Here is a 16,213-nt window from a genome sequence, read left to right as displayed (position 1 = left end):
CAAACAGCAACATTACACACTAACTAACGTTAAAAAAGTGAAATCGCAATCAACCACCCCTTTAAATTCTCAACCTTGAGAGCATCTTTTGGTAAACCAAAGGTTTCTCAGTAAGTTTGTTTTAACTCTGTGCCAGGATATGTGACCCATCGCTGTTCTGTGCTTTAAGGTTTGGGAGGGATCAGAGAAGCTTTCCTTTGGCATTGTGTACCACCAAGTGAAGAAAAACAACGCTTCACAAGTCCTGAAGTCCCTAAAACTATTGCTCTGTCTGCTGCATTCCCCATGTTTGCAGATTGGAACAATTCAAAAGACATTAATCTTATTAACAGTAATTAATCTTAACAGTAATCTTATTAAGTAAAGAGAACAGTTTTCAGATCATTGCTCAATGTAGTCAGTATATGCAAGCATTATTTTATCATGACGACTAAGTGATATTTTAAGATCATCGAGTCAATTAAACAGCATGTGCAGGGAATCTCTGTAAGTGCATGATGTATACACATTCAGAAACTGGTTTGTTAATTTTCTCTTTATTGATTCTTTTGACATATAATCATTATTTGACATATATAATAATATTCTCTGACATATAATCAACTAAACTAATCACATTAACATCCGTGAGGCAATATGGTTGATAACGTATGTGACAAAATTAATGTCATTTAACACAATCATTTTAATTTTGGCAGGGCAATGGGACTAGATTTGAACGTTCTTTTTAAATTACATAGAGCGCCCAACATATCCAAATTACATTTTTTTCAGCCACAATTATGATATGTGCTAGATCTCATTATCAAACATTTTATTCAGAGAAGCTCAGATATAGTGATAATTTATGCACAAATTAGGCTACACACAGTCAAATGCATGCATATGGCTGGTTTCCACATGTTGTTGTAAGTGTCGGCACATTCAGACATGGCCGTTTGTTTGTTTTTGTTAAAATGACAAATTTTCAGTTCACTAAAACTGACTAAAACTACGGTGGCCGTGAAGTGCAAAGCAAATCACAATTCTGAAAACAAAATAACAAATTACAAACGCAAATGCAAGTCTAAAAAACTAAATAACAATTCAGAAAGCACAACAATAATTCAGAAAACATTATAACAAGTCAGAAAACACAATGACAAATTCGAAAACAAAATAACAAGTCAGAAAACACAGACAAATCAGACAAACCGGAAGAGGTAGGTATAGTTTGAGATAGCGCCATTGGTTTGGGATTACTCACCGCTGACTGGACGAGACATCTGTCAATCAACGTATACCAGGAAGAACCAGCCGAAGAACAGCAGAGTCGTGGTAGAAATTTCGGAGATGGTATTAAAGTAGCTCAGTTTAAATGTTTTGTATGAGTTGTCCTTACACATGTACTATGTGTCTATTTACATTTAGTTAAAAGTGGCTATAAAATATTAGCTCCAGTGGCGCAGATGGATAAATGCATGCCTTTGGCTTTTTGATGCGATCGACCAGGGTTCGATCCCACCTTTTGCCGAACTTTTTTCCCCTCCCTTTTCAAATCTCGTATTAGCAAATAGCAGTAGTTTTAGCAATATGCTATTTACTCTAAGTGCAAATACCTATTTACACTATGTTAAAATAGCAGGATTTCTACTATCAAGTATACTACTTGTTGCAAATAGTGGCAATTATCTGCACTTCAGTATTGTAGTACATTATAAAACAGTATGCAATAATAACGTATTGAGTGTAAATTATAAATTAAATTTTTAAATGGATGCCACCTTATTGGTACAATAAAACCCTCCCTACACCTACTCTAACCCTACCCGATACTTTATTTTCAACTTTTTGATTATTTCCTTAATTTTTATTGAAAATAAATGCATTTACGATGTGATACGAGATTTGAAAAGTGAGGAAAAAAAGTTCGGCAAAAGGTGGGATCGAACCCGGGTCGATCGCGTCAAAATGTCAACAATTAGCACTTATCCATCTGCACCACTGGAGCTGATGAGTTATAGTCACTTTTAACTAAATGTAAATATACATTCTGTATTTTTTGATTGACAGATGTCTCGTCCAGTCAGCGGTGAGTAATCCCAAACCAATGGCGCTGTCTCAAACTATACCTACCTCTTCCGGTTTGTCTGATTTGTCCTTGTGTTTTCTGACTTGTTATTTTGTTTTCGAATTTGTCATTGTGTTTTCTGACTTGTTATAATGTTTTCTGAATTATTGTTGTGCTTTCAGAATTGTTATTGTGTTTTTTAGACTTGCATTTGCGTTTGTAATTTGTTATTTTGTTTTTAGAATTGTGATTTGCTTTGCACTTCTCGGTCACCGTATAAAACAACTATAAACAGTCCGAAATACAAAGTTTAAAAGATATAATAATTTGTATATGTCCAATTTATTTAAAAGGTACTGGAAAGCTCATACAGCATAGTTTATATAACCCACATCTTTTCAGACATATTTTTAAAAATGAGCAAAAATATTTTTGCTAATATAGATTATATATATTTACATGAATACATGTAAATACACAGTTTGTGTGTGTGTGTTTATTTTTTACCTGTATGGGAAATAACTTTGTCTGTTGGACAATCTGATGTTTCTCACACGCGTCATTCGTATGGAGAAACTTCATGTATATAGGTCAGGGCAAAAGATCTCTTTTCACTCAACACACTGAAAACATGAAGGGGGCCATCGCTCTTCTCCTGGCAACTCTGTGCTTCGAGGGACTCAATGCAGAGTGTTCCGACCCAGCCACGCTGAAAGATGATTATGGAAGCAAGCTCTGCGCCCAGATGTTTGAGCACAGCAGCTACTACGATGAATGCTTTACTGGCAAATTCTTGTTTATGGGCTTGGAAAAAACAGATTTCTTCTCTTGTGGTGGGCCGAGGCTGCTCTCTGACTGTGTGGTCTAAATCCAAGGAAGGATATAAGAAGAAGTTTTTTTGCTGGCATCGTGTACCACCTTAAAGAAGTGAAGAAAGGTGTGTTTGGAGACTGGAATGATTCCATACTACTGCTCATGCTAGACATGAATCATTATCTTTAATGAGCCGAAAAGAACACGTCACACCTCTGTTCGTCAATTTGCACTGGCTACCAGTAGCTGCTCGCATTAAATTCAAGGCATTAATGTTTGCCTACAAAACCACCACTGGCTCTGCACCCCTTTACCTAAATTCATTACTTCAGAGTTATGTGCCCTCTAGAAGCTTGCGTTCTGCAAGTGAACGGCGTATTATTGTGCCATCTCAAAGAGGCACAAAATCACTTTCACAGATTTTTTCATTAACTGTTCCCTCCTGGTGGAATGACCTGCCCAACTCAATCCAAGCAGCCATCTTCAAGAAACGACTAAAAACACATCTGTTCCACCTTTATTTGACCCTCTAACTCTAACAGTTTCTATTCTATTTTAATTCTACTTGATCTATCTTTATCTTTTTATTTATTTTTTTATTATTTTATTCTTTATTTTTAAAAAACAACGAAAAACAAAAGCTTTCTATTTTTTCTATTCTATCTACTTGTTTTTATTTGCGTGTGTGTATATGTGTGTGTATAATATATATATATACCCCTTGCTACGTGTACTGCGTTAGGCTAACCGAGACTTGTCATTTGCACTTATATATTGTTGCTCTTTTGTTAGTTTTGACTGCTTTTATTGTCCTCATTTGTAAGTCGCTTTGGATAAAAGCGTCTGCTAAATGACTAAATGTAAATGTAAATGTAAAATGAATCATGAAGGCTGAAGACAGAGACTCAAAGGACATTAACATAGAATGTCAATGACACAAAAGAATATGGAGACAGATCAGCCTCAAAAATAACACATTTGCAAAACAAAATTCATAAATGCACAGCACAATTTACATTTACAAAATCCGATTCGTAAATTCAAAACTGCTTTGAATTTGTGTGTGGTATTTTTGAGACCTTCCTGGCAGGTTAAGATTCATAAATATCTATTTTTGGAGGATGTTCCGTTCAGCCAATCGCAGTGAGCTTTTAATCCACTAATCAAAACACTCTTTACTGAACAGACTCAAGAAGCTCAACGCTGTGCTTGTACTGTGCAGTGTTCCATGATCGGGCCCTTGATATAAAGACATTTTAATGGGCAGTGTTGGACAAGTTACTCTGAAAATGTAATTAAATTACTGATTACTCCTTTTAAAGTAATCATGTTACTGTTCTGATTACTTTATTTCAGAAGTAATTAGTAATTAGTTACATTACTAGTTACTGTTACTTTATTCTCCATTACATTTATGAAATCCCAGCATACACGCTCCCGATAAATATTTGTTATTAAAGCATCAACATTCACAGAACAGTGTTATTTTAACTAAAGCAAGTGGCTGCTGCGTGCATGGTTTGGTATTGTAATGACCCGGCAGTGAGCGCTAGCAGCCAGGTGCATTATGGGTATTTGTTTAGCGTTGATTTATGTGTTAATTAAGCAAGATGGTTGGGTTTTTGCGTCATTTGTGTTTATGTTCAAGTTAGTTCGGGTGGGTTTGGTTGATTTACTGCCTTGTTATAAAAAGTGTGGCTGTCACCGTCATGGAGGGGGAGGCACTTGGCGATATGGCCTAGGCTGTGTATGTTCTTATTCTGTGTGTATAGTAAAAGGAGTAAAATGACGGTACTGTCTCCTGCTGGTTTGTTCTGTCTGTGCTTCTGTTCATAGAGACACTCAAGGTCATGCGTTGTATGGGATGCGAGTGTTCGCGCTTTCCAATAACCATATTAAAAGTCTTGACGTGTAGATGCTAGCATCCTATTAGCAATTAGCTTAGCAGCAGTTTAGTAGCCTAGCGTAGCTCCAGTTAGCCCCACGTTCTATAGAACAACTGCGCGTTGTTACAATATGACAGAATGCCAGCAAAGAGCACTGCATTTATAGTCTCTAAAAGACTTTTCAGTTCATAGTTATAATATCGCACAAATCTCTGTTATAACACAATAAATATAAGCATAATGAATCGTAATGAGAGGATTCGTGAGCACCCAACGCTACAAACACGTGTTATAGCCTAAATAGAAACTCTGCATACGCTTACACCTGTTAATCGTTTATATTTTATATTAGTTCATGTTGCTTTTGTGCAATAGATGAATAACAATTTATTTGTTTTAGATATTTTATGTTTAGATATTTCTATTTTGCGGGAGTCCCGTGAATCATTTTATTCTCCCGCACACACAAATTTCCGAAGGGAGATTTCGAACACACACAAGCAAAGAGATTTCAGCATGGAGGATGAAAACCACACTCAACGAGTGAGTAAAGTCGTTTTTTTATCTGATGGCATTTTCTTATGGTTATAGCTGGTCGCAATGGTAACTTTAGAAGCCACTGACTACAAATCGTATTTAAAATTATGCAATAGTTTAGCATCGAAATCGTTGTTTAACTGATTGTTTATCGCCCGTTCATCCTGTGATTACTAAAGTGTTCCCACAAACACCAGTTAAAATATAAGAAAGCTGGCGTGGACTAACAACGTTGTAACACTGCACACTTAATTAACTAAAACAATCTATAATCATAAGAAAATGCCATTAGATTAAAAAAACGACTTTACTCACTCGTTGAGTGTTGCTAAATCTCTTCGATTGTGTGTGTTCGAAATCTCCCTTAGATGGTGATAGCTGTTTTTAATGCCTGATCAAAAGTTACTGCGAACCTGATACTACTACCACTAACAACAACAACAGAACACATTACATAACTGTTGTTATTAAATTAAATATCTGGACATTTAACACTTATTTGATAACATTACAGATTGATCTGAATAAACAGGGTATGTGCAACTTTGGTGTATAAGACAGCAGGCTAACCAGGTAGCTGTATTTTGTGCGAACGATATAAATCATAATGTGATTTTGTAGAAATTGTAATAAGGTGCTAAAAAAAAGAATACTACCCAAAAAAGAGTACCCATTAAAATGTCTTTATATCAAGGACCCGATCATGGAACACTGCACAGTACAAGCACAGCGTTGAGCTTCTTGAGTCTGTTCAGTAAAGAGCGTTTTGATTGGTGGATTAAAAGCTCACCGCGATTGGCTGAACGGAACATCCTCCAAAAAAAGATATTTATGAATCTTAACCTGCCAGGAAGGTCTCAAAAATACCACGCACAAATTCAAAGCAGTCCACGCATGTGTGATGATTTGCAAATGCATATTCAACGATCCATAAATACATGTAATATCATTCATAAATGTGCGATGGAAATTAATTCAAGAACTTGATATATACATATTTGTGTAAACATTTTAATGTATTTAGGTAAGATGCATTTGGGGAAATATTTATGTTTTTACTTGTGTATTTATGAATTGTGTTTTGAATTTACGAATCGGATTTTGTAAATGTAAATTGTGCTATGCATTTATGAATTTTGTTTTGCAAATGTGTTATTTTTGAGGCTGATCTGTCTCCATAAAAGAACAGCTGTAACCCTTGTAAATCTGTGTTTTCAGATGTAATTATAAATTCTGCTCTTTGTAATTCTGCTTGATGCCTGCAAGTGAATTAAACACCACATGTTGCTGCAGGGAATCTCTGCAAGAATGTGATGCAGAAACATTCAAGACCTGTGCATGATTCTTTTTTATTGAATTAAATGTAATAAAACAATGTCACAAGGGTTACTTTATTTTTTAAAGTATTGAAAGTCGCAGTCAAGTTTTGAAACCTAACCTTTTAGTCAAATCAGTTAATAAAGCCAATATCAGTGCTTGGAATTTGAAAGTGAAGCCTAACTTCAGTTTTATACATTGTTATTCCTGCTTTCACTTCAATAAACTGCCAACAGTTTTGCGAACACATTTAAAGTATGTAAATATCAAAACCATTGTACAACACAATACTGTAATGAAATTTAACGGTGCAAAAAGAAGATAAACCATGCATATAGTCGTTCATGAAAAACAGATTACAGCATGTTTAGGACAGTATTTGCAACTGCTACATAAAACTTTCAGCCATTAGCCAACCTGAACATTTTCACATCTCATATTTTCATGGATTTATTCTCTCTCTCTCTCTCTCTCTCTCTCTCGCTCTCTCTCTCTCTCTCTCTCTACGATCACTTCACTTTTGTATGGAAAGGTGACATTAAACAAACAATAACAGTTTTCCAAAAAGTGATGAACATTAAAATGATACTATAAACAAGAAAGAGCAAGAAAAAACATTTTCAAGTGCACGTTAGAAACATAATCTTAGCTACTTTATGAGGGTCACCACAACCGTTTTTTTTTTCTTTCAATCAGTATTTTTGTCCTTTTTTCAGTAAAAACATCTAAACATCTAAAAGCAAAATATGTGTATTTTAAAAGCAAAATTGTGTTAGCGAATGTTAGGACTTGTTTAAGTTAGGTTTCCCTACTTCATGTCCTGAAGTCATTTTTCTTTTTCTTGTATTAAGAATAAATCTAAACAAATTTTAGTGAGGTTTATGTGTAAAACAACCTTAGGAGAAAAAAACATTCCAGTGGGTAAGAAAAATAAAATTATACAAATATAAATATGTTAATTAAATGAAAATATATAAAGATTTGTTCTCTGAAAACAACAGATTTTGCTGTTCTTCTTCTCAAGTAAATTGATCAAGTTTTAAGGAAATAACATGTGCAAACATTTTACTACAACCAGCAGAGACGAGTTTATATTTAGTCCTGTAGCCTTACAATATGGCACTGAGCCAAAGAAATGACTATGCAACAGTGTCTTTTTTTTATTGACTGGAAGAGTGACATTTCTGCATATTAATATATACCAAACATGAAACGAGTAGTAGCTTTCTTTTTCCTTTTCTTTTCTTTTCTCTCTGAGTGAACCACCAGTGCTATGATTAAATATTTAAATGCCAAAGTCAATTGTTCAGTAAATTTTCGGTGCATAATTCAGGGCTGGATTTAGCTACATTTCTCACATAAATCATGTCTGAAATCAGCTGCTAATGAGCCATTTGACATTAAAGCCCTGGAGCAGAGCTTTGAGCCACCTGCAGTCGAGCTCAACCTGCGATTCTTCCCCAGGTATTAACGATGATAACTGAAACACTTAAGCACAGCTTCAGTTTCTCTCCGGGTGTCACAGTCCTCTGGGTGGGATTCATATCAGGAGGGACATGTTAATCTAATGTGCAAATATTTAGTTTTCACAAATAATAAAAAAATAAATAGAAACAATAGAGCAAATGCCGAAACGACAAAGTGCAGTAATCACATGCAGAATAGCTATTAATAGTCTTATATCTTCACAGGTTGCAAACATTTGTTTGAGGAGGGCATGAAAATCATCATTTGCTGTAACTTTACCCCACCCCAGGCTTTTATACTGTAAACACAAAGAATAAAAATTATTCTATTTTATTTCAACCATCTTACATTACTTATTTTATCTGCTTCAGTTCAATAATTTATTCATGTTTTATCCGTCTGTTGAAATGGCAGTTTTTTACTCAACATAATAGCTCAGTGCAGCTCATTGTGGTGGCAGGTATCACTCATGCGATATTATGCATGACAGATATTCAGCTGAAGGTCACACCCCATGATGCCTGTGACTTGCCTCTTCAGCCCAATATGGGGAAGGAATAAAAGCTAATTATGAGAGACGGCAGCCTTTCCCATCCATCCACACCTTACTATCTCTTCATTCAGTCCTGCAGGTCGTAATGTGTACAACAAACAATCTACGATAACAAGACTTTTCTTCTGCCAGCATCACGGATAAATCTGGATTAACTGTGGTAAGTCATTAAGATATACAGTATAAGCAGTATGATGCATTAAATATAGTTAAAGTTTTGTTTTGTATAGACTAAACATGTTTTTTTCTCTCTTAATTATCTGCAAAGTATACTTTAAATCTTTAAAGAGGAACATGCATTTGTTAGTTAAATTATGTACATTTGTTATATCTAGAAATTGTAATATAATATGACAAACAGTTATGCCACATTATATTTCATTGCTTTGCAACAGCATGATTCAAATTTTGGTGGTGCTTAGATTTCCATATGAAAATCTATGTTGCCATAACAAAATGTTTCCGTGTGCAAAATTTATGGAGAAAAAAAAGTTAAATGCTCTTAAAACTTTTAGAAAAACTCATAAACTGAAATAACATCTGAAATAACATATTGTTCAGCAATTTACCTTTAAATTGTGAGTAAATTGTGTGAAACTGTGACTTTAATTTTAAAGTGTGAAGCACATTATATGACTTTATATTAATAAGTGAGAAGATTATTTGTGGTCTCTAGAGCATTTCTGCACTCCTCTGTTTCACCTCTCCCACTGAGCCTCATCCAAAACATGACCAGCTGAGACCCAGCAAAACAATTACTGCAACTCTGCAACAGAGATGTCTTTAATAGCCTAGAGGAGCCAATAGCACTGTCTTCTTAGGGAACTAAAACATCAGACATCTGTAGAACTGGAGGTGAGTTGTTATCTACCAGATGCATTTAGCCAGACTCTCCTGGGGTTTGTTTTGCTGTTTTCCTGCAGGGTTCATTGGGTGTCTACAAAAGAGCAGAATGTCTAATAACATGGCCAAAATTGCAGATGCACGAAAAACAGTGGAACAACTGAAACTGGAGGTTAATATTGACAGGATGATGGTAAGACACATTTTTATGCTAAATAATTTATGTTAGCTTTATTCATTAACATAAACAATTACAAATGCCATTTAAAATTAATTAAAAATTATTACAAAATAATACAAAATTATTCAAGAGGAAAAGAAAATGCACAAACAGCTTTATGGGATGTTATTTCTGGCTGTATATTTGGCTTGGATCTCTTTGCACAGGTGTCTAAAGCAGCAGCTGAGCTGATGGCTTACTGTGAGTCCCATGCAAAAGAGGACCCCCTGGTGACCCCCGTACCATCCTCAGAAAACCCCTTCAGAGAGAAAAAGATATTCTGTACAATTTTGTAGATGTTATTTTTAAGTCACAAGGTTTATTGTATTATTTTCAAGATATTCCTAAAACCTTGCCAAATTTTTTCCTTGATTCCATTAACGGAATATCAATAAATGTGAATAATCTCTACATCTACTCATGTTTTAGGCTACAAGAACAGGATTCTTTGTGTTTTGGAATTTTCATTCATCCAGGTCATCGTTTAGATTATAATTAGTCTTGATTCTATATTGAATCTATTATTTTTCCTCATGGTGGCACTACAGTTTTAAAATGTCTGTTAATCTCCATTCATCCATACAGCTGCTATGAGTGTTTGGTGAGGTTGCTTAGCCTACATAACAGCAAAAGTTTTGAGAGCAAAGTTCATTCTGCTTAAAGGGTTAGTTCACCCAAAAATGAAATTAGGCCACAAATTACTCACCCTCAAGTCATCCTAGGTGTATATGACTTTCTTCTTTCAGACGAATCCAGTCGGAGTTATATGAAAAATTGTCTTTGATCTTTCAAGCTGTTTAATGCCACTCAGCGGGTGTTGCATGCATCAGTCCAAAAGAAGTTAAAGGGGTCATTGATACTTTAGTCTTTGCAACTTTACAGATCTTCTTTATGCACCAAGAGCTTGTAACACTCCAAAGAGAAAGGAAAAATCGAAATCGCATCATATTACCCCTTTAAATAAAATGCGACCATCCATAAAAAAAAGTGTCTCACACGGCCCCGGGGGGTGAACAAAAGCCTCCTGTAGCGAATCGATGCGTTTTTGTAAGAAAAATATCCATATACAAAACGTAATAATCACTTTATTGTAGCTTGCGCCAACAGTCCTACACGGAAGCAGTTCCGGGCTGCTTAATTAATAATTTTCATTTTTGGGTGAACTAACCCTTTAAGGTTTGTTTGTTGCATGTCCTTTTGTATCAGCTTCAGTGAATGGTTTATAACTTCAGTTACCCTTTCCTGTACAAATTAATCAATAGCCTACCTGCATACCTAGCCTAAATTGATTTTTTTTTAGCCATTTTTGTGTATAATGAACTATCTTTTTAAGATTTATATATTTTTCAAAAAAATAGGGTCCTAGTATAATGCGGTCCTAGAAATGCGGTCCTGAAACTGCAGCCTCCATCATTGCAGGAAGACAGTATTGGGGTTGTTTATGTTAAGACCTATGTGAAAATCACACAGAGCTGTAAATGTGAACTGGTGGATCGATAAGAATAATCATGCTTTTCACAGTCATTTTACAGTTTAATATGTTACTATAGACCAGGGGTGCCCAACCCTGTTCCTGGAGATCTACCTTCCTGCAGAGTTCAGTTCCAACCCTGATCAAACACACCTGTCTGCAATTATCAAGTGCTCCTTCAGATCCTAATTAGTTGGTTCAGTTGTGTTTGATCAGGGTTGAAGCTAAACTCTGCAGGAAGGTAGCTCTCCAGGAACAGGGTTGGGCACCCCTGCTATAGACGTTGCCCTACCCCGTTCATATGATATTCATTTTATTTGTGCAGGTCTTAAAAAGTCTTAAATTTGAGCTTAAAAATCCTTGCAGAAACACTGTTTTTTTTGTGAGAGGTTGAGGTTGTGAGCTCGGGTGGGTCTTGGAGTCTTTTGTTGTTGTTGTTTTCAGATTTACTTATAAAATATCTAAATTGTGTGATTGTCTGTTAAAATGAACATAAGATTATACAATTGACAAAATGCAAAAATAAAAATGTATTATTACCATCAGATGTGATTAAAAGGTTGTCAGAAGTATGCTCTGCATCTCAGAGGCTGATAATTCCTCCTCTTTTATGTCTTCTCATATGTTTGTTTTCTTAGAGCAGGAGCGCCAGTGAAGTGAGTGCTATATAGGATTTTTTTTGTTTGTGTGTCTCTACTTGTATGTTCAAGTAGTTTTTTTGGCCCCTCCCACTCCACTGGTGGCTATAGTAACAGTGGCCGCCCCTGATGATACCGTGACAGGCTTTGTACTTGTGGTTGTGCTGATTGAGACAGTCTGACCTTGTTTCTGAGGGATCACACCAAGGTTTGGCACTATTCGAATAGTGGTGCCTGCTTTAGCGTCGGACGAGGTGACAGATGAGTATGTGCGGGCCTTGGGGTCAGCCATAGTGACGGCCAAGGCGGGCATGAGGCGGATGGTGGTGTCACAGGCAGCCTTCAGCTCCGGGTGAACCTTCACTAGGGTAGCCGGTGCTTTGGCAGCCAAGTTCTCAGCTGTTGCGGATGCAGCGGTGTTTGAAGTAGGAGGTGAGGGCTGGGGTGCAGACACATGTAGTGTAGCAGAGATGCTCTTGCTGCCTGAGCTCATGGCACTGCTCAGCATGTCTGGAGTGAGTTTGACAGTGGCCACTGGAGATTTAGTGAGGGTGGCCATCATGTCTGGGGTAATGCGAAGTACTGTCTGACCTTTAGCGTCGGTCGTAATTGAGGAGGAGGGCAAGCGGAGTACATCCTTCCCCTGAATGCGGAGGTTAGTGGCAGTGAGAGGGATCCCTGCCCCACTCTGGGTCTTTACACCTAACTGACCAGTGATTGCAACCTGAACGAAGCAAAAGTAACCGAGATTCAACATGGAAATAGAATGGATAGTGTCCAGTATTTTAATTGGCAATGCACTAATAAATTCAGGCCAATATGATAAGTTGATAATTATTTTCAAGTTATGGCCCATATGACTGATATATATATATTTACACACACACTTTATACAAGGAAAGCACATAAAATGACCATTAATATTATTACAAGTATTATAAGTCTATTAATAAACAGTGAAATGTTTAGTCAAGTCAGATCTTCATCAGGCATGATTTTTTCATTTACTGCTTTTTATGGCATGCACCTGAGCCCAGTTTGGGTTTTGGATGTGCAAACCTACGGTGTTTTTTTTTTTATTATTACCAGATATGTAAGCAATCAAACCTGCTAACTAAATTCTTAAAATTTTTCAAATGTTAAATGTAAATGGCTGATATTCAAATTATTTTGACACTAAAAACAATCATTTTAAATGCTACAAATGAATTTAGGTATTCACTGCACTATAATGTATAGTAAAACAAGGATATTTATTTTGCGATTTAAGTTATCAGTGCTTTTAATGACCGATTTCATAAAATTCCATTCATTCCAATGGAGTTAATACTGGTAATTGTCAGTTTATTTGTTCTTAGAACATGTTCTAATTTAGAATAATATATATAAATAAAATTTTACATATATATTGCTTTTTTCCCCTTGCATCACAGTGCTGTAGTTTTGCTGTAGTTCTTGTAGAATTAGAAAAAGTGTTTTTTAATTAATACAAAGGGGGTACATGTAGTAATAACATAGTAAAACATGTTAACATTCAAAATGTAAATTTTTTTTAATCCGTCTAATGCACTCTGAGTTTGTACCTGTTTGATAATATTCTGGCTGCTGACACCCTGCAATACTGCAGGTGATGTTGGGTTGTGTGGCAAACCTGCTAACTAAATTCTTAAAATTTTTCAAATGTTAAATGTAAATGGCTGATATTCAAATTATTTTGACACTAAAAACAATCATTTTAAATGCTACAAATGAATTTAGGTATTCACTGCACTATAATGTATAGTAAAACAAGGATATTTATTTTGCGATTTAAGTTATCAGTGCTTTTAATGACCGATTTCATAAAATTCCATTCATTCCAATGGAGTTAATACTGGTAATTGTCAGTTTATTTGTTCTTAGAACATGTTCTAATTTAGAATAATATATATAAATAAAATTTTACATATATATTGCTTTTTTCCCCTTGCATCACAGTGCTGTAGTTTTGCTGTAGTTCTTGTAGAATTAGAAAAAGTGTTTTTTAATTAATACAAAGGGGGTACATGTAGTAATAACATAGTAAAACATGTTAACATTCAAAATGTAAATTTTTTTAATCCGTCTAATGCACTCTGAGTTTGTACCTGTTTGATAATATTCTGGCTGCTGACACCCTGCAATACTGCAGGTGATGTTGGGTTGTGTGGTGGGCTGGCAGGGGAGCTCGTCTGATGTTTGGTTACTGTGACCGTAGAGGCAAGACCTGGAACAGCAAGACTGGCCTGACCCCGTGAAGACTGCACTTGAATGGGACTTCCTGCAGAATGGCCTCTTAGTGGTAGAGTCACCACCGCCTGCTCAAAGACAGACAACCAAGAATCTAATAAAGGTACTTGACTGGATAGAGTTGGACACGTTGCCTGTTTATACCACACTGAACGCACACACATTATTGTAATTTGAGATGCTGTAGTGATGCACCTGCGTGATGCTCTTTCCATGGGCCACAGTGACCGGCACCCTGATATGGTGAGGGCTCTGATGCACTAATGTGGCCGCCTGACCTGCAGAGGATGTCTGAAGACCGGCCTGGGCAGTGACCACTCGCACCTGAGGCAGAGAGCCTGTGGCAGCAGAGTGTGCCACTACCCGAGTTGCAGGCTGCGGAGAGGCCTGTTGGGAAACCTGTGGGCCAGGCTGACTGGCAGATAGCAACGTTCCTAATGGAGGCATGGAAGGAGGAGACACCAACAGGACACTGTGGAAAAGAGAAATCAAATTATGATCATTAAAGTCAAATAACAAAGTATGTAGCATGAGTGATGATACAGCTGCATTTCAGCTTTGTGTTGCATTAAGGTGCGTCACTTTACTGAAATTTTGTCTGAATTTGTCCCTGTGAAATACACGTTAAAGAAATTGTTCAACCAAAAAAGAAAATTGTGTCATCACCTCACCCTCATGTTGTTTCAAACTTGCATGGCTTGAACAGAAAAGAAAATGCTCTTAAGAATTTCAGTTGTGTAAACATTCTTTGGAATTTTCTAATTTTGAATTTCCTCAGTGTTCCACAGATGTCAGTCAGTCATATGGGTTTTGAAAAAGACATACTGTGAGTTGAAAAAATTATGACAAGATTTTCCTTTTTGGCTGAACTAACCATAAATGAATTGGTATTTGCCAGATTCGCTCCTAAGGGAAATTCCTTAGTTGTTTATTAGCCACTGACCTGGGATTGGTTTTGACGGGTTCCGGGGCACCTACTTTGATTGGAGTAGCTGCTGTGGGAGGGAGGGGAGATTTAGGGGTTCCAGGTGTGCTTGATGTGGGGGTGGAGGGGGGCTGAGACAAGCTGGCGGCTGCAATGGCTACTACTTCACTCCCTGAGCTCTGAGCAGCCTCTGGCTCTTTACCGCATGCCTTCTACATTACACACAAACATACACACATACAAATATAACCCTATGCAACAGCTAATGCAAATCAGCATGGAACAAGAGTGACACTTTACAATTCAAATTAGTGTGAGGCAACAATGTCATGGATGACTGTGGAAGAACTTACAGGTTTGGGTGCTGGTTTGGACTTCTGCTGCAAAGCTTTCTTGGCTTTGGCAGCTGCAGCCTGGGCCTGGTGTATTCGCTCTGATTCAAGAGAGATATTCATGTTTAGTACCTGGACCTATTTAACATTAAATCCATCATGTAACTAGCCAATTGTCCAGGCAACTTTTGCTCTTAACCTTTATTTGCATAGTTATTTGAGAATCAGGAGAAAGTTTAAAAGCATCTGGTGTGCAGGGCCGTGTCTCTTAGCAGGGGAATGTTAACAGAGAAATGGCCAACTCTATGACAACATCCAGCTTGTTTGATGCAGGGTAACACTTTATAATAACTTTCATTTATAAATCATTAACAAACATTATATAATGCGTAACAGATTATTATATTCACATAGCTAGAAATATGAGATAATGTTCTTGTTAATGTTTACTAATGAGCTTACTAAACATTACCTAATGATTAACATATGATTATTTAATGTAAATTGAAATGCTTACAAATGTCAGTAACTTTCAGTTTATACGATCTTCATTTGTTGGTCTTTGTTTGTTGTGTAGACCTCTATTTACACATCTTAACAAATAATCTATTAATTATTTTGTTTTTGCAGTACCCAATCTAAAGTGGAAACTATTCATCATTTGCAAATGTTTATAAATGTTTACTAATCATTAATAGTTAATACCTTTATAAGCAGACATCTCAATGGCAAAAAGTGTCCCGAAAGACCTGAATTTACCCTATTCACACATCTTTACTAATCATTTATTAATTATTTGTTCATGTTTTTGCAGTAGCCAATCTATAGTTGAAACTATTCATCATTTGTAAATGTTTACAAACGATTACTAATCATTTAGTATCTTTATGGGC

The 16,213-nt window shown here is 36.2% G+C and overlaps 2 protein-coding genes across 4 annotated transcripts in view; one reads left to right on the top strand and one right to left on the bottom strand.

Moving 5' to 3' along the window:
- The first annotated feature begins 8,735 nt into the window (after positions 1-8,735).
- Positions 8,736-10,058, top strand: LOC107567170 (guanine nucleotide-binding protein G(I)/G(S)/G(O) subunit gamma-8). 3 transcript variants are annotated; one of them, XM_016252808.1, is made up of 3 exons: positions 8,736-8,783; positions 9,547-9,659; positions 9,854-10,058. In XM_016252808.1, the coding sequence occupies exons 2-3, from the start codon at positions 9,576-9,578 to the stop codon at positions 9,980-9,982; spliced, it is 213 nt and encodes a 70-aa protein (XP_016108294.1). In that variant the 5' UTR covers positions 8,736-8,783; positions 9,547-9,575; the 3' UTR covers positions 9,983-10,058. The 3 variants fall into 3 exon arrangements, 2 of the variants coding, with proteins under 2 accessions (XP_016108294.1, XP_016108293.1); XR_001606602.1 differs by lacking the exon at positions 8,736-8,783 and adding an exon at positions 9,413-9,478 and having other exon boundaries at positions 9,604-9,659; positions 9,854-9,875; XM_016252807.1 differs by lacking the exon at positions 8,736-8,783 and having other exon boundaries at positions 9,487-9,659.
- Positions 10,059-11,809: 1,751 nt separating this feature from the next.
- The window catches only part of LOC107567165 (nuclear factor related to kappa-B-binding protein-like), a 14,425-nt gene continuing 10,021 nt past the window's right edge, over positions 11,810-16,213 (bottom strand). Inside the window, exons 13-17 of the mRNA XM_016252802.1 lie at positions 15,342-15,421; positions 15,007-15,200; positions 14,259-14,535; positions 13,922-14,131; positions 11,810-12,519 (exon numbers count right to left, since the gene is read on the bottom strand). Of these exons, the coding sequence (XP_016108288.1) occupies positions 11,863-12,519; positions 13,922-14,131; positions 14,259-14,535; positions 15,007-15,200; positions 15,342-15,421 (1,418 nt within the window). The 3' untranslated portion in view covers positions 11,810-11,862. The remainder of the gene's footprint in view (positions 12,520-13,921; positions 14,132-14,258; positions 14,536-15,006; positions 15,201-15,341; positions 15,422-16,213) is intronic.

This window comes from Sinocyclocheilus grahami, unplaced genomic scaffold, assembly GCF_001515645.1.
Source record: "Sinocyclocheilus grahami isolate Dianchi unplaced genomic scaffold, SAMN03320097.WGS_v1.1 scaffold1131.1, whole genome shotgun sequence".
Classification (NCBI taxonomy): Eukaryota; Metazoa; Chordata; class Actinopteri; order Cypriniformes; family Cyprinidae; genus Sinocyclocheilus; species Sinocyclocheilus grahami.
The sequence above is the reverse complement of the archived record's forward strand: the minus strand, read 5'-3'. Positions and strand labels throughout refer to the sequence as shown.